Raw genomic sequence first — 27,255 nt, forward strand, 5'->3', positions numbered from 1 at the left:
ATTTTCTCAATTGTCACGGACATGGCGTCTAGTTTCATAACCGAATACAATTCAATTATACTTAGAGATAAAAAAGTTCTGAGATCCAGTAGATTTTAGTATTTTTAGTTACCAATTCATTAATATAAATATTAAATTATTTTAATAAATAAATGATATTAATTTATATGTATAAATTTTAATAAATATTACTACAAATTATTATTAATTTAATATTAAGTAAAAATAAAAAATATTTGCCTGTAATAATCAAAGTCTTCAAAACAATCTCCCGAATACACTAATCAAACCTTTGTAGTGATCAATTATTCAACCGTAAACAGTGACGCACGCGCGTTATCGAAAAACAAAAAAGTCAAAAGCATTACCATTAACAATAATAGTAGACTCCAATTGAATAAAGTTCAAACTCGCAACAACAAAAAAAAAAAAATCTTATCATGATAACTTCACCTTTCCTCTCCAAATTAAACTCCACCATCTCTCAGCCGCCATCTTGAAACATTCCAAATGAAACAAAGAACACTCTTATCCACCTTCAATTTAACAATCTTCTTCTCTCTTCTAACAAGAATCACTGTGTGTTCTATGAATCCAAAGTTCGAAGCATGTGAACCCAAAACTTGTGGTGGCACCACTAATCACCAAAACGTAAGCTTTCCCTTCTACATCATATCAAAACAAAACTCCTACTGTGGTCTCCCCAATTACGGACTCACCTGCTCCCACGACGGCTTCCCAATCCTCACCACCTCAGAAACTCTATACACTGTCCAAAACATTTTCTACAACAACCAATCACTTCGAGTGTCCATCCCTGGCCTCTCGGGGCCAAGATCCACGGAATGTATTGCCCCACTGATAAACTTCAGCGGCCACAGCAAAAGGTTCAGTGTTGCTTCGAACCAGAAGGAAGTGTTGCTGTTCTATGGCTGCAAGAACATGCAAAACCACAGTATTGGGTGTTCAGCTGAAAACAGAACGGGATCAGTTGTGGCGCTTTATGGGGATGATGTGGAGAATCGGAAGTTAGCGGAGAAGAATTGCAGGGGGACGGTGAGCGTAACGTGGGTGAAAGATGAGAAAGGAGGGGTTGAAGAGGAGCTGAGAAGAGGGTTTTTGATGAATTGGATGGCCAAAAATTGCAGTGAGTGTTCCAACAGTGGTGGAAGGTGTGGGTTCGATCAAGACCACTATGCTTTCAGGTGTTACTGTCGTGATAGAATTGATTCAGAGAACTGTTATCCACAACCAGGTTTGTCCATATTCCTCTCTCCGCCTATTGTCAATTATTAATCCACTTATCGAGTAATTAATTTTTTCCTTTATTTTAAGTTTTTAACAATTCATTTAATTTTCGAACAAAGTAAAAATCAAACACATTTCATATATTGAAAAAATTAAAGTACTCAAACGTTCTTTTGGTTACAAATTAGGATCGCAGAATGATTTTTTATTTTTTTTTGTCGTCTATGGGAGGATGATTTTGAAAATGTCATCATTTTTCTTATATAATTAAATGATAAAATTGATAATATAAAAGACAGTCGTAATCCAAATTCTTCTTCCATCATTACATCTATCAGAATTATTATTAAATGCTTGTGAGTTGTGACAAATCTGTTGACCTCAAAATTACAAAGACTACTGTAATTTGTTCATGGATTAAATAATGTTTTATTAATATTATTTGACATTCTTACTTCCTTTATGAAATAAAACAAATTACTACATAAAGTAATTTTAATAAAAAGAGAAAGAAAAGAGAAAAGAAAAATGGAAGATAAAGAGAATGGAGGAAGAAAAATATTTGAACTTATGTTCATTTGAGATAATAATTTAAATTTAATACTAGAGAAGGTAAATAAATAAATAAAAGAGTAAACTACGATACTTATCACCCCCTAAAAGGTTATGAATTCTTGATAGGATAGTGTAAGTAAATTCAAAGTAATTGCTAGAAAGTATAGTCCTGGTTGGACCATGTCAAATGATATACCAATTGGGGAGTTGTAGGAGACTTTTGTTCTTTTTGAGTCTATTGGTGAGCACCAAAATCTTTCAAGTGTCATTTAAATAGTGTGACTGTGTTCGTTCTAAACAAAATGTTGGAGAATGATTATCCACCAAAACTAATAACACACTTTGAGCTCTACTTGTTGTTAAGAGTTAATACCAGCATGAATTACAAGAAGAGTTCGAGATTCCTACACGAGCTTTAAGCCATGAGGAAGAGAACTAACAATATAATCTCTTTTTAGTTGTGTGTTGCGACAAATTTATTTTTTTTTTTATTTTTGTTTGAACAAAGGAGTTCAACATAATACGATGAAACGAGAATAAACTAACAAATAAAAAGAATATGTAAAAGCAATGAACAGAAAACTGTTTTTAGTGTATCTCCGGCATTACTATTAATAATCAAAGAGATTCAAACTACTCCATTCTCTATAGCTGATTACAAATTTATGAAATACCTCCTCTGCATTCCTTCTGTGTTATTGAACATCTCCATTCTCTATAGCTGATTACAAATTTATGAAACACCTCCTCTGCATTCCTTCCGTGTTATTGAATATCTTTCGATTTCTCTCTAGCCAAATATTCTAAATAACCGAGAAAAAACATATGCGCTATTTGTTGCGCTCTTTCTTCCTATTAGCAACACATGTCTAGTTTTCATAGTATTTTTTTAGTGAGTCTGAAATAGTCTATAATCTCTCAAACTTAGTCATTAACATCGTATCTGTCAGTAAACTCACAATTTAAAAATAAGTGATAAATATATTTAATATTTTTTTACATAAAATACATATATTATTACCATGTCTAATAATTTTCAATTTATACAATCTTTTTTTGATATTCACTTTTTTAATTAAAATAAATCAAATAAACAATTTCACATATAGTGGAACCAAACCTTTTTAAATAGTTCTAGTACCCACAATCAGCTGATTCAGCTCGCCAGAAAGAAGCACATACTGTTATTTATTTATTTTTGTTATGCACACACCATATGCTCTTTAATCACCATTCCAACTATTGCTGGGATCAAACTTGACGTGGCATCTTACACAAACCGATTTTCTTATTTAAATAAAAAAAATAATTATTTTCAGAAGACTTAGAGAAATTAATGTAAACAATCAATATAAATCCGTAATTTCACTCTTTGTACCAACAAATCTTACCTAAATATTTAAAACGATAAAAATTTGAAAATATATTTAATTGAGTAAGTAATCAATTTATTTTATTTAAATAAAAAATAAAACTTACACAAACCTCAATCACTACGCATTCTGATATTTTAAATAAGTAAATTATTAAAATGGTATCCTAAAGTTCATATGATAAAAATAATTATAAAAAATATTAATAATAAATAAATTTTTGAAAAGATTAAAAATACGACAACAAAAATTATATATATTAAATATATATTCTAAAAAAAATTTAGAGATCATATTTTGATGTAATTTTTTATATATATTATTACAAAAATAAAATCTTTTTATTTTTAAAATTTTTTAATTTTATGTCAACTAAATTTTATTTTTAAATTTTTTATTATGAATGACTAATTTTTTTAAAAAAATAAAAAAATTTAAAAATTAAATTTTGTTCTAAATTTTTTTATACCTTTTAAATATTTATTTAAATGATAGTACAAAATTTTAGTTTAAATGAATAATTCGTTTATTGAATACAAAAATTTTTTTATACTTATAAAAATATAATATTTATTAGTCATTTTTGTTATATTTTTAAATTATTCAAAAATTATTTTATTGGTAATTTTTTTAAAAAATTTTTATGTCAATACCTAAATCGTTCAAGTACTAAATATATAGTTAGTTCTATTTTAAATCCATAATTAAGAAGTGGATAGAGCCAAACTTGTCCTACTTTATGACCAGATTTTTTGGTGGTGCAAGTAAGAATACTTTTCCATCTCTAATGGTTAATATCTTTTGGATTTTTCACTACTGTTGCAAACTTCCTAAGGCAATAATTCTCTAGTATTTATTATATTGGATAAAATATATTTTTGTTTTTAATATTTTTAAAAAATTTTAAAAATATCATTAATATTTAATTTATTTTAATTTTATATATAATATTTTTAATAAATTTTAATTTTAACTCTATCCTCAAATTGTTTACTGTTAACATTTGGTGAACATTTTTTCAAATTTTATCCTTTTCTCTGTACTTCCACCATCATCTTCACCATCATATATTCCCTCTCTCTCTCAAATATCAAATACTCAAAATTTAAAATTTTCTTGTATGCATCCTCTAAACATCATATTGATTTTGTTATTTGCATTGTTCTTTTGATACACCTTTTTTTTTGTACAAAAATAATTACTACAACTATTATGGAAAAAAATAATAAATCTTATTATTTTTAAAACATAAGATATACATTTTATGCTATATCAAAAAGTAATAAGAATATTATTTTAATCTAAATTAAAGAAAAACCATAAAAAAAAGAAAAGAAAAAGTGCTTTCAACTTCTGCCTCGACTTTACTCTATCAAATATCTCATCAAATAATGTTTGAGATAACTTTTATCTTAACAATATGATATGTATATGGGGACTAACAATTTTAGTGAAAAAAAATCTTGAAATTAGAATAGAATTCTTTATTAGAGTAAATATTCAATTTGGTTTTTGTTTATTTTATAAAAGGACAGAGTAATTTTTGTCTAAAAAAAGATATTATGGTCTCTATTAAAATTATTTTAGGACAATACTTTTGTTAAAAAATTCATTGAATAGTAAGAAAATCAGTTTTGTGAGGATTTTATTTATAATTTGTGAGGTTTAAAATTCTTTTACAAACTATTAATAAATTTATTTTTAAAAGATTCTTTTACAAGTAGTGAATAAATGGAGAAGGACCATTATCGGAAATAATATCATAAGAAAAAAAAGATAATTACAATATGAAAACTTTTGAAAGAGAAAAATTAGCGTGACACAAAAATTGAGAGAAGAGAATGATGAGTGGTGATGTTGATGATATTGCTGTGTGTGTTAATAATAGTAGAGAAGATGATAATGATAACAATATATGATTGCATAATTGAAAGGGCAATTTACTTATTTAGATAAAATGACAGAATCCTTTATCCAAATATGCAAAATAGATTGTTGTTACGTGCATGTATAAAACTCTATTCTATGTAATCTGTGGCAACCTACCACGGTTTTTAAATTGTGCATAAACTGTGGCAGGCTGGGATGGTTTATGAGGAAACTTAGATGCTTGTAAACTGTGAGAGGTTCCAGCGGTTTATGAAGGGGGCGTGGAAGGCATAAACCGTGGTAGATTACCACGGTTTATGAAGAAGGTGCACTAAATGTAAAACCCTATAACCCACCGCGGTTTATGAAGAATAAATTAAAAATAAATTAATTTAAACTAAGAATAAATTAATTTAAGAAAATTAAAATTTTTAACTTTTCTAAAAATATTTTTTTTATTTTTTTATTTATCGGATAATGCTATACCCAGACAGTTGACTTTTTTTGCTGTAGTTGTTTACAAATTAAGAATAAATTAATTTAAAAAAAATTTAAAATTTTTCAATTTTTTATTTTTTAGATATTCTTGGAATCATTTATTTTTCGACTATTAGAAAAATATTTTTATTTTTTTATTCATCGGATAAGGCTACACCCGGACAGTTGAATTTTTTTGCTACAATTGTTTACAAATTAAGAATAAATTAATTAAAAAAATTAAAATTTTTCAATTTTTTATTTTTTAGATTTTTTGGAATTTTTTATTTTTTGACTATTAGAAAAAAAGTATTTTTTTAGTTTAAAATTTAAAAAAATAAATTTACAGATTTGTTATTTACTAGATATTGCTGGACTTTATTTTATTTTTTAATTTAAATAAAAATATTTAATCTTATAATCTAAAAATATAAAAATAAAAAGTTAGGTTTTTAAATTTTTTAATTTTTCTAAAAATATTTTTTTTATTTTTTTTATTCACCGGATAATGCTACACCCAGAGAGTTGACTTTCTTTGCTGCACTTGTTTACAAATTAAGAGTAAATTAATTTAAAAAAATAAAATTGTTCAATTTTTTATTTTTTTGATATTCTTAGAATTTTTTATTTTTCTACAATTAGAAAAAAGAATTATTTTTTAGTTTAAAAATTAAAAACTAATAAATTTACAGATCTGTTGTTTACAAGATATTGCTGGCCTTTATTTTATTTCTCAATTTTAATTAAAAAAATTTAATCTTACAATCTAAAAATATAAAAGTAAGAAATTTAGGTTTTTAAAATTTTAAATTTTTTAAAAATATTTTTTTATTTTTTTATTCATCGGATAATGCTATATTGATTTTTTTTATGTAATTGGTTACAAATTAAGAATAAATTAATTTAAAAAAATTAAATTTTTTCAATTTTTTATTTTTTAGATATTCTTGTAATTTTTTATTTTTCTGCTATTAGAAAAAAAATACTTTTTTTAGTTTAAAAATTAAAAAAATAATAAATTTACATATCTGTTGTTTATTGGATATTGCTGGACTTTATTTTATTTTTTTAATTTAAATAAAAATATTTAATCTTATATTCTAAAAGTATAAAAATAAAAAATTTAGGTTTTTAAATTTTTTATTTTTCTAAAAATGACTTATTTTGCTGCAGTCTTCATAAACCGTGATGGGTTACAGGGTTTTACATTTAGTGTACCTTCTTCATAAACCGTGGTAACCTACCACGGTTTATGCCTTCCGCGCCTCCTTCATAAACCGCTGGAACCTTCCACGGTTTACAAGCATCTAAGTTTTCTCATAAACCGTCCCAACCTGCCACGGTTTATGCACAATTCAGAAACCGTGGTGGGTTACCACGAATTACATAGAATAGGTTTTGCATATACACGTAACAACAATCCGTTTTGCACATTTAGGTAAAGGATTCTATCATTTTATTTATATAAGTAAATTGCCCTAATTGAAATAATATAGATAGAAATTATGATAATGAAAAAGTCTGTGATAATGATGGTAATTAGTTCTATTGTAGAAAAAATTTGTGGGGAGTTCAAAATTTCACAAATTATAAATAAAAGTTCCATAATACTAATTTTTGTTATTATTTAATAATTTTTTAAAAGAAAAATCATTCTAAAATAATTTTATTAGGAGCCCAAATATATTTTTTTTGGGACAAAAATCAGCTTGTTTTTTGAAAAGATAAATTCTTCTTTATTATTTGACTTAAAATTTATTGAATTAACATTATCTTATATAATTATTGTAGAAGACTAAGAACAAATATATTATTATATTTAAAGAAAGTTGTGTGAGTTAAAAGCATGTATTTTAATATTTCTTAGTTATACTTGTTTGTCATTCTGATGTTAACAAAATATATTTAATATATGGGTAATTTACGATAATAGAGTGAATGGAGAGAGATATTATTAGTTTATTTGTCCTTTTTGAAATTCGCATACATACATGTTTTTTTTTTCATATTTTATATAATTCGTTGAACCCAAAACAAATTACATAAAAAAAAGGCAATTTTCTCTCTCCACTACTAATTTACTGTAGGCTGTAATGAATTAACTTTTAGTTCAATTTCTAATTAAATGGTTTTATCCTGAAAGATTTATGTAGAAATTAGAATTCGATTTTGGACAGGAGCAGAATTTAGTTAAAATAATAGGGTCATAGTTTTTTAAAATTTTTTATAAAAAAATTAGTAATATTTTTTTAAAAAATAAAAAAATAGTTCAGTTGATTCAAATATTTTACTAACTATAACTTAAAATATTTGATTCTCATCGATCTCTTATTTTTATTGCATAATAATTTTTAGTTTTAAACATTAAAAACATATTAAATTTAGACTGAATTGGGTGGGTATTTGTTAGTTTTCATAATACATCAAAATTAAAAAATAAAATCAAATCAAATAAAAAAGTTATCTAACAAAAAAGATAAGAATAAAAAAAATTGTTTATTTAATTTAATTTTTTATATGATAAAAAATATTAGAATATTCAATAAGTATTATAAATTGATAAAAAAATTCAATTAATATTATAAATTATTGAAAAGTTTATTTTTGATTTAATTATTGAAAATTTTAAGTCACTAAAAATTGGAAAGGTACCATTATAAATTATTTATATTTTTTATTTAAAGAATTATTTATTTATTATTTTATTAATAACAAATTAAAAAATTAATTATATTTATTAATTTTATTTTAATATAAATATTATTATTAAATTTTTATGTTAAATTTTTGTCTTTTAAAATTTTATTTCAACTTCCGTCGCTAATTTTGAGTACAACGAATTGAATTACATAAAGTAAGAAAAAAACATGTATGTATATAAATTCCGAAAAGATCAAAGTAATATATCTCTTGCTTGCTAAACTTTTTAAAGAAAGACAGAAATGAAAAGATTTGAAATTCCAAAAAATAAAACATATCCGCTAGTGAAAAAATTAAAGATGAAAAAAAGGCATCCTTGATATATATTATTACTTACATATAAATAAACCTAAAAATAATAATACACTATTTGACCCAATTATACAATTGGTCGAGAAAAAGATGTTTTAAGAGAACTAAAGAAACACTCATTAACATTAGGGAGTAATACTAGAATAAAAGGACGAGCCACAACCACAACATATAAATTAATCTTTTTCCTTAAATGTATGACATTTTGCCACACAAATTAAAAAATTATTAATTTAAAATTGTTTAATATATTTAGACTAATGTAACTTTACTAATGTAACTTAAAAAATTATTAAACTTATCAATATTAAACAGAGAGCAATTCAAATTTCGTTTTGGGTGGATGTTACAATATTTCTTTCTTGTTTGAAAATTTAAAATTTCAGTCAAACTTTAGAAAGAAAATAGTGTATGTTGATTTGCTTTAACTATATATGCATATTGATAAGATTATCAAGTAATTAATGTATTTTTTTTATAAAACTACAACACATTAATTATAATCTCTAACATATATTTTTATAAATGACAATTATTATTGGAAATTTAATATGTTTTATTAGTATATAAGCTAAGTTATTAAATTAATTTATAAAATCTAATTAATTAATAATTTTAAATTTTATTTATTTTAATGATTTATTTAAAATTATAATTTATCTCATAAAACTTGTTTTATATATATATATATATATATATATATATATATATATATATATAAATTATCTTATTTTCTTCTTCTATAGCATCATGATTTTAGAAATTAACTATATTATAACATACCATTTAATTAATTAAGATATATAAATATATATTAGGAACAGAATTAACATTCTTTTGTAAATTATTATTTCAAATTAATTTGTCAAAATATATTTCAAAAGAAAAAAATATTGAAAACAAATTTAAATGCGTTCAAATATTGCATAAGATTTTTTTAAGATTCTATTGGAGTCGTTTATTTTAGATTATTAGTTGAATGTAATTTTAAATTTTTATAGTTAAAATTAAATTTAAAATAATTTTAAATAATCACAAATCAAAGAACGTAATAGTAATGTTACATTATCGTCTAGTAACTATAGTTGTCGCTTCTAATATTTAATCCATAAAGTTGGGGTATAATTGGATTGGGTTAGGTTGAATTGGATTTGAAAGAAATTGATAACCAAATTAATTAAATTTTAATTAATTTAAAATGAATTGGGTAAATATATTTTTGTGACTAAATCTGGACCTATCATATTTAATTGTATTGATTTAAATACCAAAATTAAATTAGAATTAGATTTTAAAAATATAAAAAAAATTACAATAAAAAAAATATGAATAAAAAAAATAGATGAATGATGGTTAAAATTTGATTAAAGTTAAGTACAAATAATATAAATTCTATATTTTTATTTTTTAATATATAAGGTAATTATGGCAGGTTAGATCTCAAACGTAAAATAAAGAAGTATTTTATGAAATTTAAATTTTTTTTTAATAAAGTTAGTGGTGATTTCTAGATTTTTTTAAAAAAAATATTTTTGATCAACTTATATCTTGTCTTTTTAAAAAAATATCAGAAAATTAAATCTATTTAATTAAATTATACATATAAATTATCTAAATTATATTTATTTTTTCTTTAAATTTCAATAATAATTTTAAAAATAGTTTTTATTTTTGTAAATAATATTTTTTTTATAATATTTAAATAAATAAAATTTAGTACTTAATAAATATTCTATAATATATTTTTTTATTTTTTAATATGTTTTGAAAAAGACCAGACATATCACCAAATTTAATACTTAATAAATATCCTATAATAAATTACAAGTTAGGCTCAAATTAATAAACTTAATCTATTAAAAGAAAAATTTAGTTCGACTTGACCTGTTTTCATGTCTAAGTGTAGGAGTGTGCATGGGTCGGATAAAATCGGGTTTGATATGACTCAAATTCGACTCGAAATATATACCGAACTTATTTATTAGACCCGAAATCGACCATAAACTTGATGAAACTTATATATTTTCGGGTTACAATTATACTGGGTAAAAATCGGGTGAAAATCGAGCCGTTAACATTACATTACCTTGATACCTTCTTATAAACTAGCATGTGAAAATATCTAAATTTCTAAGACTCAAACCATTATTTGACATGGTAAAATTTACTTAGAAAAATATAATAAGAACCAACTCTTCTCTAAAATTAAATCATAACCATAATCAATACTAATATTGTTTAATAACACAAAATATTTAAATCAATACAAATAACACAATATTATGCATTAATTAATCTAAAATCTTATGCATTTTAAACATAAAACATTAATTTATAGTCTTATAATAACCAATAATACAAAATATTAAAGTTTATAATACTTAAATTTCACATAAAAATAGTCATCATCCATCACTAATAACATAAAATATTAATTGTATATGATGACCGGACCATGAAACCGATTTTGGATTACTCAAACCATGATCCGGATCCGATCTAAAATAATGATCTGGTCTATTTTTAAGATCCTTATCTAACTTTAGACCTGACAAAATCACACCAAATTAATCTATAAAATATTCGATAAAATATTCGAGATCGAACGAATCTTCGAGCCAAACCCACCTATGCACAGCCTACCTTAGTGTAAGGCATTGGTTCTCACCGCATTTTCGTATATGGAAAAACGATACAAACAATTTGATTTCATCGCCTATAGGTGTCAAAAAATTCTACAAGACTCCATGTGACTACTTTTATGGCTCCTTTATCTAATTTGTTTTTAAATTAGCACCTACTTAAATAATATTTCATTTAAAAGTATAACTTAATTTACTTAACCACATTTTAAATAAAAATTATTTTTATAACATATTAAAATCTAACTACAATTTATTATCCAAAAATAAAAAAAATTATTCTCACATAAAGATAATTATAAAATCTTTATTAAAATATCACATTTTAAATTTGTCCATGGCTTACTGTCCCTACTAAAACATTCTCTCAAAATTCACAAACCAAAAACACCTTGCACACACCCTCGAGCTATACCAAATTCAAAAGCCAGAGTAGCTACGGGGAGCAAGCACCTTTAGCTGAAAAACTGCACCTAATCACCTTTAGAATGGAAGATCCAATTTAATCGGTTATAGTATTTAACGGATAATTTGATATAATTATATAAAATTCGATTAGACTCATTCCCATTTAGATTTAGTATCGAATTAAATTTTACAAAAATAGAATAAACCCAATTACCTTATATATTCAATAAAAAAAAAAATATAATTTGTAGAGTTGATATTGGATATTAATATGTAGTTTTAATATGTGCTAATATAAATTTGTTATAATCTCTTACATTATTTTCTTTTGTCATTCTCTCTATACTGTTCCTAACTTTTAATGTTATTTTCTTAATTTTAATTGAATATCCAATTATTTGAATAGAACCAAACCAATTTTAGTAAGGATGGGATACAAGTTAAAAGATGTTAAACCTAATCCAAACCGAAGATACTTTTTGGTTCATCAAAGACCAGAAGATACTTTTTCCACTGAAGAAAGCTCCATATTTTAATTGGTTTAGATAAAAGAAGAGAAGATTCTTTAGGATTCTAAGCGTCCTTCCAGGAGCAGTCTAATAAGTAAAGCAACGCTGAAGTTGTACTTACTTTTCCATGTCAAAGTAACTGTGAGGCGGATTCTACTTGCATATACCACAATAGAGTCACTAGATTCAGATTGGGCTTTTTAAGTTATTCCTATTCATTTAGTTGAAAAAAAGAAATAAACAAATATACTCTTACGGGCAGTTTCGTTCCGAAAGGTCAAGAAAGGACATCTAGAGAGTACCAGACAAACAGCCATCGACTTCGGTTGCTGGTCAAACCCTCCCATGCCATATCACACACTTTTTTCTCCTTCTTGATGACATATTCAGACACATCCACTTCCAGTTCTTCAATCTCTCTCTTTCTTCCATGCTCTCATTTTGATTCATCTCAAATGATTAAACCAACTCTCCCCTACATCCTCCTCAAGTTCTTGTTACGTTTTCCCCTTCACAATCACATCGTTATCCTCCTCTTCTTGGTCCAAATCAAAGTGACTTTCTCTGCTACAGCTCCAAACTTCACAGCTTGCGAGCCCGTGAATTGTGGTCACGGCCCAGATATAAGCTACCCTTTCTACATCACAGGGAAACAAAAACCCTTTTGTGGGTACCCAGGTTTTGATCTCACTTGTGGCAAAAATGGCTTCCCAATTCTCGATCTCTTCAACACCCAACACATCATCCAACAAATCTTCTATAACAACAACTCACTCCGAGTCTCCAACCCCGTTTTTTCAACTCCAAACACTTCTCAGTGCATTCTTCCCACACAGAATCTCACCGTTGGCAAGTACAGGTTTCGTATTGCTCCCAATCAGAGGAACCTCTTCGTGTTCTATGGTTGTAACTTAACGTTGCTTCCTGAAGAGATGAAAGAACATAAAATCGGGTGTTCTGTTCATAGTAATTTATCCGTTGTGGCGTTGTATGCGGAAGACGTCACGAATGTAAGAGTAGCGGAAGAGAATTGCAGAGGTGGGTGGGTGAATGCAACGGTGGAAGATGAAAAGCGAGGGAATGTTCGAGAAGCTCTTGAAGAAGGGTTTGTGATGAGTTGGAATGCAAGTAATTGCAGCACGTGCTTGAATAGTGGGGGAAGATGCGGGTTTGATACAAGGCCAGCTATATACGCTTTCAGGTGCTTCTGCCGTGATGGAGTTCATGTTGCGCAGTGTAATCTTCCGCCGCCGCCTTCGCCACCTGGACCGCAACAACCAGGTTAGCTCCTCCTCCTCCTCTTCGTCTCACTTAGTATCAAATCTACGGAGAGTGGTAGCGCGCCTATATTTTTAAGGAAAAAATGCCAACATAGTTGACATTAACTCAGAAATTTTAGACTTATTTTTTTAATTAATGTAAGTCAATTTTTATATGACTAGATTTTAAAATTTATAATATTAAAAAAATAATAAATGTTTTTAGTTATGTAAAATTACTTTTAATTTAAATATAAGAAAAAAATATTAGTTACATATTTTATTTTTTAACATATTATATAAAATACTGAGAACTTAGTGAAATATTTAAGAGCGGTACAAAATTATTTTAAAAGATAAAAATAATAAATCATCTTATTAAAATATAGTATTAATTTGATAAAAAAATTATTTTTTTAGAAATAATAAATAATTTGTATATTTGATTTAATTTGTAAAAAATATTTAAATAATTCTTTTTAATAATATTTGATATTTTTTTCAAATTAATATAGTTTTTAAACTTTCTATCATTTTTATTTTAAAGACTATTTTTTTGTGTGTCTGAATATTTTTTAATATATTTGTAATAATTTATTTTAAACTTAATAAAATTTGAAGAATTAATACTCACTTTTTTTAAAAGAATTTGAGGTCAAATTGGCTTTTAAAATTATAATTGAGTCAATTTGCATTTTAAATTTTACAATAACCCACATTAATTTTCGAACTAAATTTTGTAAATAGTGTGTTGATTTTATACGCTAACTTGCTGAAATTTGAATTTTGCCTAAGTTTAATGCGACTGAAATTTACTAGACTTTCTATAAATTTGACTGCTTTCTAGTATTTTCACGAATACGATAATAGCAAGTTCAATTTAAAAAATTTGGAGCTCTAGAAATTAATTTTTTCAAAAGCTCTAATAAGTCTCGATCACATAAAATTTGAATCTGGTTGAAGAATCGTAGTAAGTTAATGTATTAAATTAACACATTATTAACAAAAAATAAATTTAAAAATAAATACAAATTATGATTACAAATTTCAAAATCTAATTTAAGTCTATTAAAATTTTGAAAATCAAATTAAATTTTATTTCAAATTTTAAAGATTAAATTGGTTATTAACTGTATATTTTTAACTTTAACAATATAGTCTTTAAAGGAAAGTAAGACGCCCTTGATTCACAAGAAAATTATTAAAATTTGACAAATTTCTGTTTTCTTTAATCTTTAGGAGTGCCGTGAGTGCTACTATTAGTTTAAAGATTATTTTTTCCGAATCAAAATATTTTTATTAACTAAAACAGTTATCTATATTCCTCTTTCTATTGAATAACTTCAAACGGTCTGGCTTTGTGGTTGACCAATCTGAAATGTTAGTATTAAAATTAATTAATAAAAGATAAAATTAGTACAAACACTATTTTTCCACTTTGTTTGGATATAAAAAATATAAAAAAATAAAAAATAAAAAATAAAATTATTTGTGTATTATTTAAATAAATAAATAAATAAAAAACAAAAAAAAATTTCATTTAGATAAAAAATAGAAAAATATAATAATATAAATTATATTAATATTTTAAAATATTTTTTTGTTTTATTAATTAAAAAATAAATTTATAATTTCACTCATTTTTATCTATTTTTCTTCTATTTTTATCTCATCTAAAAAAAACTTTACATAAGATCTTAATTATATTTTTTCTTTTATCCAATTTTCATTCCTCATTCAAATAACAAAAATTTTACTTTTTTATTTTTTTTCTTCTTATTTTTTTTTTATTTTCTATAAATTCAAACAACTCATTAATCTTTATATATGGCTGAATTGTTAGTTATATAAGACATGATTAGGCTGGCACGTAGACTTCGGCGAATAGCCCAAGTTTAACTTTCAATAGTCAAAAGTCAAAACTATCTGCCACTTGGTTAGAAAACAAAGCAATCGTTTATTTAGTGATTTAGTGGCCCACCTCTACCAATATGAACTTGATTCATGCGATACTCCGATTACATGGTGACATACTAACATGTATGTTTATGAACTATATTAGACTAATTATTACTACTATTATTGTATTTGTCAGAATATTATTACAAGATAGAAACTTAATAAATAAATTTTAAATTAAATGAGGTGAAAATTTTTTTTCTAGACACTGACATAGACACAGGATATGATATGACACACTGACATACAAATTTTAAAATCTTATAAAATACAGAAATACATGTACATATAAAATATAAAGTATTTTTTTGATAAATCATAATGATATTTTAATATTTTATTGATATTAAAACATAAATTAATTTTTAATTATTTTTAATGTCTTATTTTACTTATATAAATTATTTAAAATATTTTTTATTTAAAATAAATAATAATATATACTATTTCTAAATTTATTTTAAAAATATATATTACGAATAAGATTGGATACATTGACACATGATTGTATTTAGGTGTGTCTAAACATGTCCAAGTTTTTTATTTTTTTATTAAAATACAATTAGAGACAACAGTCAAAAAGTATCATGTTCGAAATATATCCAGCATGCGGACACGACAATTTAACGAAGTACACGTGCTTCATAGATTTTTTTTAAATAATGTTACAATCCTTTTTCAGTAAAAATGGTTTTATTCGATAAGACTCATTTAGTCACAATTTTTATTTGATAATCAGTTTGATCCTTGACTTTTTATAACCGTGAAACAAGCTAATTTTTTTGTTGCCAACCTAATATGGCTTTTTTTGGAGTTAATTGTTATTGTGGTAGTTTAACAACGACTTTCCATGATACTTGTGGAATTCAATGTAATTTGGTGTCGCTCACTCAAATGGTCTAAATTCTATAAACGTGTGGATGACTCGATTTAGGGTGACTTTGATAAAATTTGGACTCTACAAAAGTAGTTTATTAAATTAATTTCTTAAAGTTCTGGCGGTTATATTTGATAAATAAGAATAAGTGATTTTTGAAAGACACAAGTTATATAATTGTGTTTTGTAAATTTATTTTTAACATTTAAAAATGAATTTAATAAACAAAAACTAACAAAAAGTACTCCGATAAAGTCATTAAATGTGTTTCCCACTGAATATGACAACCGGTTTACATAAGAGATAAGACTATTTGATGCGCCTTCGTAATAGCAATGGTGTAGACAGTCCAGTCCGTTAAGTTAGTATTTATGTCTATTAGTTGGCGTTTGTTCTCTGATATCAGAACTGGGAATAAGAGATTAAGAGATTAAAATTTAATATTATGTTTGATAGTTAAAATTAAAAATAAAATTTTAATTATAAAATATAAAATTTAATTTTTTTAGTATTTTTAAAAAATAAAAATATAAAAAATTAAAATTTTAATTTTTTTTTTCAAAAATATTCCTCCTCCTCAACTAGTCAAATTTCAAATATAATCCCACAATTTCTTTCCTCTCAGACCATGCCTCTTGTAACTTTCATTTTTTCTGCCACTACTGCCCTTATTGTCGGTGACATCAGTAATGAATCCACCAGAAAACCAACCAGTAAAGAAATTTAAGTTATTATCTCCTCCCGGGCTCACTCTCAGCCTCACCTCACTCATCAACGGCGTCCCCTCGTGGTTTCTCCCACTTTTGACTCGTCAGCCTCCAGGCTTGCCTCCACTAAAGCTTGTCGTATTATTATCGCGTTTATTCTGTCTCTCTGTGATTGCGTTGTGTTGCTGTTCTATTCTGCCATCTGGAGAAAGTTGTTACGAAGAGAGGGATGCGATGAAGGGGGAGGATTTCGAGACGGCGGCGGAGAGTATCCTCCCTCAATGGTGTGGTCGGAGAACTTGGTGTGGCGACGGCGCTGCAACTTCGTTTTGGTGATGATTTTCAGAGGGAAAGGGAAAATGAGAAAAGGAAAGGGAATGTCATTAAGGTTTATTTTGTTTTTAATTTTTTGGGTAAAGTATATTTTTTTTTGTCTTCCAAGTTTAGCAAAAATTTTAAAATTAATTTTTAAATTTTATTTTGTTTTAATTTTGTTCTAAAAATGTTTGATTTGCATTAAATATATTTTTAACGGCTAAATTTTTTAAAAAATTTAAGATCAATATAATAATGATGTATGAAAATTATGCTTGATTTTCTTGTGTTGAGGGATAATTCTTATAAAATTATTGTTGAATCGGTGTTAAATTTTTTTAAAAAATTACCCGTCAGGAGTATATTTAATGTTAGTCGAAAGCTTTTGAGATAAAATTAAAACAAAATAAAATTTAGAGATATTTTTAAAATTTTTATCAAACTTCAAAAACAAAAAAGTATACTTTATCTTATTTTTTTTAATTAAAAAGAGTATTTAAGTAGTTTAATCAAGTAATTTTGTTTGTTTCAATCTCTATTTATCTTATACCAAACAAGAAATTGAGACATAACTCGATTATGTACACTTTATACTAAACACAATACAAAAATTTAATTTTAGTCTCTGTCTCTCAATTTCTATCTCGTAGGTAGTGTTTGGTAGTTAGAGATTGAAACTAAAATTTTTATCTCAAGACACAAAATTTCAATCCTTTCAATACCTCCAGAAAATGGAGACACGGGAGATTGAAATTTGTAGAGACAGAAACTGAAACTATAATAACATTCCTTCCCAAAAATACTTTCCTTCAACTTTTCAAATTCTAAATTTACCCCTCAATCTCCATATTTATCTTAAACTAAATATAATACTGAAATATAATTCAATCTAGTATATTTTACACCAAACACAATACAAAGACTTAATTTAATTTATGTTTCTTAATCTTAGTCTTTCTTCCAAATGCGGTCTTAGTCTCAATCTTGTCTTCCAAACGCAATCTTTAAGGCATGGACATAGGACTTGCAATGGGTAAAGTAGAATTTGGACTCTACCCTAACTCTACACCTGCTAGCTGAAAACTTTCTTAAAATTCTACCTTACGCTATTCGCAAATTGAAAATCTCTTAACCCTAACCCTACCTGCGCCCTAAAGTTTTAAATTCTACCTTATCCTACCATACCCGCAGAAAAATCAAATTTTTTCAAGCAAATAGAAATTTCAATCATTCCGAAATTTCATACATATTAATAAAACAAAAAATTGAAAACTAAGTTCGAATCAAAATTAAAAACAATAAAATTTTAAAAAAATTCAACATAAAATTACAAATAGCATAATAATCAATTTTTTAAAAAATGACACTTAGATCTTAGAATTTCTAAATGATATATGAATTTTATTTTTATTTTATGTTAATTTTATAGATATATAAATACTTTAAATTACTAATTTAAAATTATTAATTTAACTAATTAGTTTAATAATTACTCATTTACTCTAAATTATTATGACACCGATATATATTTAGGGTTTGTTTGTTAAAATAATTATTTTTATGAACACAGTAGTACATAAGGTAATGTTTGATTAGTCACCATGTTCAACGAAGACATAAATATGATGATACCCATCCTCTATTTGTTTATTGAGATATAAATGTTTTATAGACACGTTAATATATAAATATTTACAAAAAAAAATATTAAGTAAATAATGATTATCTTGAACAATATAAATAATTATCAATTAAATATAAGTACATTACACTTTAATTTAATGTTATTCATTAAATTTACTTTTTTAACTCTATTAATTCACATTATTCACACATTATTCAAAAATATTATTAATTACTTATACTTTTTCATCTAAAAAATATATGTTTTTAGTATTCTTCTTTAGAATTGAAACAACTGACAATGACACATAATATATAAAATACAAAATTTAACATTTTTATTTTTATTTTTAAAAATTATCAATTTTTTTTTATCAACTTTTATTCTCCCTCCTCCCATCTCCTTCTTCTTCCTTCCTCCCTCCCTCCTTCCTCCCTCCCTCTCCCTCCACCAATGATATTCTCTCATGCTTCTTCCATCATTGCCACTAGCACTGCCGCCGTGCTCTATTCTCTTCGTCCTCCATGTCTGACTCATTACCACTTGTCCATATATGTTGTTTTTGCTCCACCGTCGTCCATATTTATTGATTTTAGAATAAGTTGGAAATTTTTTTTTTTGTGAATATTGAAGTTGTCGAGTATAAATTATATAACTTCAAGTTGTAATATTAGACTGTTAGAGTTATACGAGATATTTTAAAAATTAGGAGAGAACGGTGTTATTTTTAAACAGAGAAAATCAAAGATCATTTTATCTTTTGTTAGAGTTGTTAGGGATCATTTTACCTTTCATTAGAGTTGACAGAATAAAAAATTTAAGTGACTGACAAAATTAATAGTTAAAAATCAATTAAATAATTAATTTTAGTTAAAAACTAAAATATCTTATTAAAAGTTTTTAGAATCAAAATAGATAAATATTTAAAAAAAAAAGAGACAAAGCAATCCTTTAATCACTAGTTTGAGCCATACCATTCCTTTTTCACCTAAAACGGTGTTTGAGAGACTAGATAGTCCCTACTTTTAAAAAAAAATGATGTAATTCTAGATAAAATACTATTATGTCTCAAATGTGAATAGTAAAGGGATCGCTTTGTCATTTATTTTTTATTAAGGATTTTGTGGTCACCATGTCTCCCGAAAACTTTAATTGAAGATAGAAATACTAGAAAGATGAAAACAACGAAATATCTTTAAAAAAAATTTAAAGATGACAAAAGCACTCAAACTTGAAATACACATGATTGTATTCGTAAGTCGTAACACCCAACGTTGAATTTACAAGAAAAGAAGTGTGCTAGTTGTGAAATTAAGTTTCTAAACTATTTGTTAGACTCTTTCACATCTCAGTTTTCTTCTCGTTCCTAGACAAGTGATGACGATAGCATATGTCATCTGTAGTTCTGTACCAAAAAATCATTGCCGACCATTTTTGACTTTTATAAATAAAATCATGTAATAGAACATTTTTTTTTAGATATGGAAGTAACTTTGCCGTAACACTTAATTATTGAATAATAATTTATTCTTTATTAGAATTTATTTTTATTTGATTTTATTTATTTTATCCGAAGAATACTAAAGTTTAAGATTACACTTAAAAGAGTAATTTTTTTTGTGACTATTTAAAGGAGTATTTGAAAGAACGGAGACAAGACATGTAAACTTTTTTTATTTAAATAAAAAAAATTCATTTTTTATAAATTTAACTCAGGTACAAAAATTCATCAATTTGTACATTTAGTTTCAGTTTTCTAATAAGAGATTGAGAAAACAAGATTTATAAGATTTTTGGTGACTGTATCAATAAAAATAAGACAATTTTTTCCTTCTCTCTATTTTCACAAGCAAAAACAGCAAAAATGAATCACAAAAAGTAAATCGTTTTTGTTTTGATAGGTAGCAACAATGAGACAAAATGAGGTCTAATTTTTAAGTTTGTTTTCGCTGGCTCAAAACTAATTAAAAATGAATGATTGTTTTGTGCTTCATTTTTACTGTTTTAAGATCCAAAAATTGTACAAAAAATTTCTTTGTTTTTCCAGGCTATACGTTCGAAAATGTTACAAATTATTTTTTAATTTTATGATTGCAAAAATGTAAATATATATATATAAATTGATAAACTTTTATATCTTAATGTAATTATGTAAATAATAAAATTTTTTATTTAAATAAAAGAAAGTCAGACATAAAGATATAAAAAATCAATCAGTAAACTTTAAGATCTTTAATGCAAATTCTCAAGTAGACAATTGATCAGAACATACTAAACTTTATTATTTTATATTATAGGCAGCTTAAATTATATATATATAGTTCGTTGAAGCATAAATATATTAATACACAGTCTTTATCCTCCTCCTATATGAGGTTTACCAATTTCTTTTTTTTATTATATTGATTAAAATCTGAAATATCTTTTGAAGCCATAAATATACAAAAGTATTCTAGCTAGCTTTCCTTTGACTTTATGAGGAAAAAATTCGTAAAATAAATCTTTTCGATCAAATGTAATTACTTTCCACTCCAATAGTAGCCAACAAATGATGTTGAAAATTCAAGATGAAAAACTGATATCATAAATTAGCCCACTGAATTAGACCTTGGAGTGGCGTTAATTCAGTGGGTGGAAAAAAAAGGAAATGATGAGGATATCTTCCTTAGATACTGTTACACAGTTACACGTTGTGAGGAACATCACCTTGCACCTATAATTTCTCTCCTAATAATTAATTGGCTTTCTTTTTCGAAAATATTTGATAAAAAAACAATAAAAAACCGTTATAATTTATTTTATTTAATATTTATTAATTATTATAATAATTAATGAATATTTGCTTCCCTAGTATTACCGTTTTTAAACTAGTAATACTTAAATATATAAATCATTATCAACTAGCTCATTAAATTATTTAGCAGCCCACGTTTCTTCCTCTATATTTAATAGGTTTCAGCTTAAACTCACAACAAAAATAATTGAAAATTCTAACTCAATCTTTTAGTTATTCTTCTAATTTAAAATTTTTTTTGTACTTTTTAAAAAATAATATATATATATGTATATTTGAATTTATTATTCTTTTAAGAATTAGAAAAATAATTAAAAAGATAAATTAAAACTTTTAACTATTACTCTAAAATACAAATATCTATTGTTATTCTTTGTCGTATCTTATTCACTATTGTGCTTATTTTTTCTATTTTATTATTATTATTATTATTATTATTATTATTATTATTATTATTATTATTGCATGAATAAAGAGTGGTACTATCAAAAGAAAAGTGAAAATATCCATTTATATTGTCTATAATAATAATAGAAAAAGGTTAATTACTACTCTATCCAAGAAGTTACCGTTTGTACTCGCTTAGTATTATAAAGTTCCCGTGAATAATAAGCAATTTAATGTGTGTAATATAGATAAAATATTATATTTTCTTTAATAGAAGAATATGAAGAACAAAAAAATATTTTCAGATTTTCTTTAATATAATAAAAACATTTTTGAAAAAAAAAAGTTAAGACACTAAAAAAAGTCAAACCTCTATAAACAAAGATAAATACTAAAGGACCAATATAATTTATTATTTTTAGTTAGTAGTTAGTTAATAATATTTAAAAGTATAAATTAAAAATATATTATTAAATTATTAGATTAAAAAAATTAAATTAATAATTAAAAATATTTGTCAAAAATAATAAATTCTGATAATTCATCAACTTTTTCCTAAACGAATATAAGCTTAGTTAAAATGATGATTACTAATCAAGTTAAGTAACACCAAATTTATTTAGTATTATCCATATTGAATAATAAACACAAGATTAATATAGTAGCACTTATTAGTCTGATACCACTCTGATACCACTTTGTTTTGTTGGGCCAACCGTGGGTCTCTCATCTCTGATACCACTTTGTTGGGCCAACCGTGGGGAGAGAACATAAGATGAGAAGACACTACATCCAACTCAAAACCTTAAGGTGTCAAGTTAATGGGTCTCTCATCTTTTAAACTCCTCACTCTTCCATGCTTTCTTAGATGTGGGACTAACTTCAACACTCCTCACACTTGCAACACTAACATGCACTTTATGTACTTGAAATTTACAATTTAGAGACAAGATAGATAGATGAGAATGAGAACTAGGAAGGTGCCCAGAAAGTTTGAACTTCGAAGTCGTTAATCATACTCATGTTCTTGACGGCATGATTGGGTAGATGTGAATATGCGATGCCAGCATTCCCTTGTAGACGCGTTTGTACGTAGTCCCACATAAAAATCCGCGTCACTTGGTTCACAGTGTGAACTCCTCACATCCTAAAATAAAGACCTTTGGCCTTTTTCCCCTTTCCTCTCTTTTCATTTGCTCTTTATGCCACCATTATTCCTGTACTTTTACCTCTTACCTGTTACTTATTCCCCAGAATCAACATTTCAGTCAGTGTGATGTTCCTGAACATGCTCACAAGATTTCATTAGGTCTATTCTGTTTTCTATAGAGTTTACCAAGGCTTCTTGATTGAGACCTTGAACTATATAGTCTTAAAGAGAAATGTCAAATTCTTTTTCTTTCAAATTAAGATTCCAAAATTGAGCTCATTTCAAATTTCCTTGTATGGGGGGTTAGTTTTTTTGTTTTCCCAAGGATCCTCCAGCCCAACAGGCTAAGGAATGATCAGCCATCAACCTTCGAACTCCTGATATTTGTTTAATCGATTAAGTGAACAAACCACTCGATCAATCCAAATTGGTTTGTTATTAGTTATTACCTACCCAATTGACACCTCTTTCTTCGATTATGCTCAGTTCAACAAGTTACCTTGGTTAATTTCAAATTACAATGGCGAATTAAGTGATATATTTATGAAGAAGGAAGCTGTAACAGGAAAAGGACAAATCATGCTGCTTGATTCCATATGCTGCTGCTTCTCATAAATTTGGGTATTCAAGATGGCTCTAGTTCATGAATTTGTCTTCCTAGTCTTTTCTCAACTCACTCTTCGCTTAGTAGCCGAACCTTGTCCACCTTCACTTGATTGTGGATATCTTGGCAAAATCAGATTCCCTTTCACCAAAACAGGATATGAGCAATGTGGCATATTGACAATACACAATTGTGATTCTAATTCCAAACCTAAACAGATCCAACTACAGAACAATGGGAAATTCTTCCAAGTTATGAATGTAAATAAGGATCTGGATGGCATGACTACCTCGATGTACATAAGAGACAACGATCTCTACAATCTTCTGGAAAGCAAAAGTTGTGAAGCCTTCAGCCACAATTATAGTCTTCCTTTCAGCTTTCATTTTGCTCATTTTCATATCAAACACAACACAACTCTACTGAAGTGCAACAAGCATATGGTCCATGTATTGCTCCGGAAAGGAATTTCTAATTATTCAGGGTGCTCTGCCGATGATTATGATCTATATTATGGACCTTCCATCAATCATAGTCCTATGAGTTCTTCGACAGCATGCATACCAATCAACCTTCCAATCAAAGACTTCCCGGATTCGCGAGATCCATTTACGTTTTTAACTGCTAATTTATTAACTGTGGTACAGTTGTCTGATGAATGCGTAAATTGTCACTACCTTAGAAGAGGGCAGTTGTCAACTTAACAGTGAAGGGAAATTTTACTGTGCCAATGGTATTACACGAGTTCTAGTTGTAGTTGCTTTCGTTGTTTTAAACACAAGTTCTTTTTGTTCCCTTCTGAATCTTACTTGTGCTACAATTCTACAACTGGAGTTTTTTTTTTTTTCTTGTTTTATAGAACTTTATTATCTTCATACATTTGAATATTGATGAATCTTTATTAATTGTGTCTTTGAATTTGTGCTGCAGAGAAAAAAAGATTGAGCAAGGCTGGGAAAGTTGGCATAGGTAATGTGTACTTTCTGCACAATAATTGTTATTTTCACTGTCTGCCATCAAAATCTGATTCTGATTTCACATTCCTTAAGGATGTAAAAAATGGAAGAACCCTTCTCCTCACGCGTATTCTCAATCCCTCTTCCAAAAATATGAAAAAACTTGAAAGATCTATAAATATTTATTTACTTTTTGTCAATGTCATGCAATCATGCACTATTGCACTTCATAGGAAAGTACTATAAAATTATACAACTATAACTATACTAGGTATACACTAAAATCAACTACAAAAATCAATTACTCGTATAAAATACATATTAAAAATAAATTAAATCATACATATATTTATACAAAAATAAATAGTGACTGATTTTAATGTACAAATAACATTTTTAAAAATCTAACGTATTAGGGTGAGATACACCCATGCTATGGGTAATTTACGATCCTAATTAAAAACAAATATCTTTTCTAAATTAGAAGGTCTAATTTACTATCCTAATAAAAGACGTATAAGAGAGTCTCTAATAAAAGACGTATAAGAGAGTCTCCAGAGAGTACTATATTTACTCTAATTATATCCTTTATCATAGCTTCTCTGAGTGATATGATATTTCTGTATTTAACTAAACTATTCGTTAATATAACATCTGTAAATATCTCAGACCAAATAAATTTCAGTAGAATCTGATAACCTCTATTGATAGTTTCTTTTGATTCCCTTCCACAGCATTAGGTGTCATACTCCCAAGCATCTTAATCATTGGATTGCTCCTTCTGTTCTTCAAACGAAGACGTAGTTTCTCACGTGAATTCCAGACAAGAAACACTTATGCTGATCACTCCTCAAATCCAGACGTAGAAGGCGGAAGCGTGTACTTTGGAATTCCCCTTTTCTCCTACAAGGAGCTTGAAGAAGCAACAAGCCGCTTCGACCTTAATAAACAAGTTGGAGATGGAGGATTCGGGACCGTCTACTATGGTAGGCAACTCGAACCTGAACTTATTAGTTGAAAAATATTCAACAAAAATGTTATGTGCACGTCAAAAATCAGCAACCAAATCAACCATCATGTATTTGTACATAAATACATATATTGTTTTATTTATCTTTAATATATATTTTGTACTTCAACATGTATTCTATACGGATAACTGATTTGGCTGCTGATTTTGAATGTACACATAGCATGGTTGAATATTCAGTTCAATTGGTCTTCCCTTGTATAGTTTATGCTTAGCTCATAACATTCAGGGAAACTCCACGACGGACGAGAAGTAGCCGTGAAACGCTTATACGAGCACAACTACAGACGAGTTGAGCAGTTCATGAACGAAGTGCAGATCCTCACACGTTTGCGCCACAAGAATCTTGTGTCCCTCTATGGCTGCACATCACGCACGAGCCGCGAACTACTGCTTGTATATGAATATATTCCCAACGGAACTGTTGCTTCTCATCTTCATGGTGAATCAGCAAAGCCTGGCTTACTACCTTGGTCCACAAGAATGAAAATTGCTGTAGAAACTGCTAGTGCTTTAGCTTATCTCCATGCTACTGACATCATTCACCGCGACGTAAAAACCAACAACATTCTTCTTGATTACAGTTATTGCGTTAAAGTTGCAGACTTTGGCCTTTCAAGACTATTCCCCAATGATGTTACACATGTCTCCACGGCGCCACAAGGAACTCCGGGTTATGTTGATCCGGAGTATTACCAATGTTATCAGCTTACGAGCAAGAGTGATGTGTATAGTTTTGGAGTCGTGCTGATCGAGTTAATATCGTCTAAGCCGGCTGTTGATATGAACAGAGACAAGGATGAGATTAATTTGTCGAATCTCGCCATAAAGAAGATTCAAGAAGGTTCACTTGTTGAGCTTGTTGACCCTTGTCTGGGTTTTGATTCGGACAATGAGGTTAAGAGGATGGTTGTTTCGGTTGCGGAATTAGCTTTTCAGTGTTTGCAACGGGACAAGGAATTGAGACCTTCAATGGAGAAAGTGTTGGAGATGCTGTTGAGAATTGAGAGTGGGAAGCATGAACCAGAGCATTTAGAAGTAGTAGATGCTGGTCATGGTGTCAGTAATGTAAATTCTCAACAACCACAACCTTCAATTTCACCAGAATGGGACCAAATTGTGTTGTTGAAGAATGTGAAGCCACCTTCTTCGCCAATAACTGTTACTGATAGCTGGGAAAGTGAATCCACTACGCCTAATGTTAGTGCTTAATACATTAAGCTATTAGCAATTGTTGGTAATCCATTCTTGCTTTCAGCACTTTTTTTTGTTGGAAGTGACTGTATCCTAACCCGAGCATGAATGAATATTATATATATTCTCATCCACTTGTATAGGATAGATGATTGTATTATGCGGCATACCACTATCAATGTCATACAAAGAGTATAGAGAACATAAATCTGTCCGTCTATGTAGAAATCTAAGTCATTCTACATTGAATTAAGAAATTAATGATATTTGAGTTTAAAAATCAATAAAATTTATTATTTTGATTAA

The 27,255-nt window shown here is 26.9% G+C and overlaps 1 protein-coding gene across 3 annotated transcripts; it reads left to right on the forward strand.

Annotated features, from left to right (window-relative positions):
• The first annotated feature begins 266 nt into the window (after positions 1-266).
• On the forward strand, positions 267-27,255 carry LOC112802645 (LEAF RUST 10 DISEASE-RESISTANCE LOCUS RECEPTOR-LIKE PROTEIN KINASE-like 1.2). 3 transcript variants are annotated; one of them, XM_025845954.3, is made up of 5 exons: positions 338-1,255; positions 12,130-13,374; positions 24,700-24,738; positions 25,460-25,711; positions 25,985-27,255. In XM_025845954.3, exons 2-5 carry the CDS (start codon positions 12,471-12,473, stop codon positions 26,965-26,967), a joined length of 2,178 nt encoding a protein of 725 aa, XP_025701739.1. In that variant the 5' UTR covers positions 338-1,255; positions 12,130-12,470; the 3' UTR covers positions 26,968-27,255. The 3 variants fall into 3 exon arrangements, with proteins under 3 accessions (XP_025701741.1, XP_025701739.1, XP_072093911.1); XM_072237810.1 differs by having other exon boundaries at positions 413-1,255; positions 11,991-13,374; XM_025845956.3 differs by lacking the exon at positions 12,130-13,374 and having other exon boundaries at positions 267-1,255.

Source organism: Arachis hypogaea, chromosome 5, assembly GCF_003086295.3.
Source record: "Arachis hypogaea cultivar Tifrunner chromosome 5, arahy.Tifrunner.gnm2.J5K5, whole genome shotgun sequence".
In the NCBI taxonomy this organism is placed as follows: domain Eukaryota; kingdom Viridiplantae; phylum Streptophyta; class Magnoliopsida; order Fabales; family Fabaceae; genus Arachis; species Arachis hypogaea.

Coding starts and splice junctions, on each gene's coding strand:
- LOC112802645 (XM_025845954.3), top strand. CDS start 12,471: ATGACATATTCAGACACATCCACTTCCAGTTCTTCAATCTCTCTCTTT. Junction 13,375..24,699: donor ACCTGGACCGCAACAACCAG/GTTAGCTCCTCC, acceptor TTTGTGCTGCAG/AGAAAAAAAGATTGAGCAAG. Junction 24,739..25,459: donor GGCTGGGAAAGTTGGCATAG/GTAATGTGTACT, acceptor TCCCTTCCACAG/CATTAGGTGTCATACTCCCA.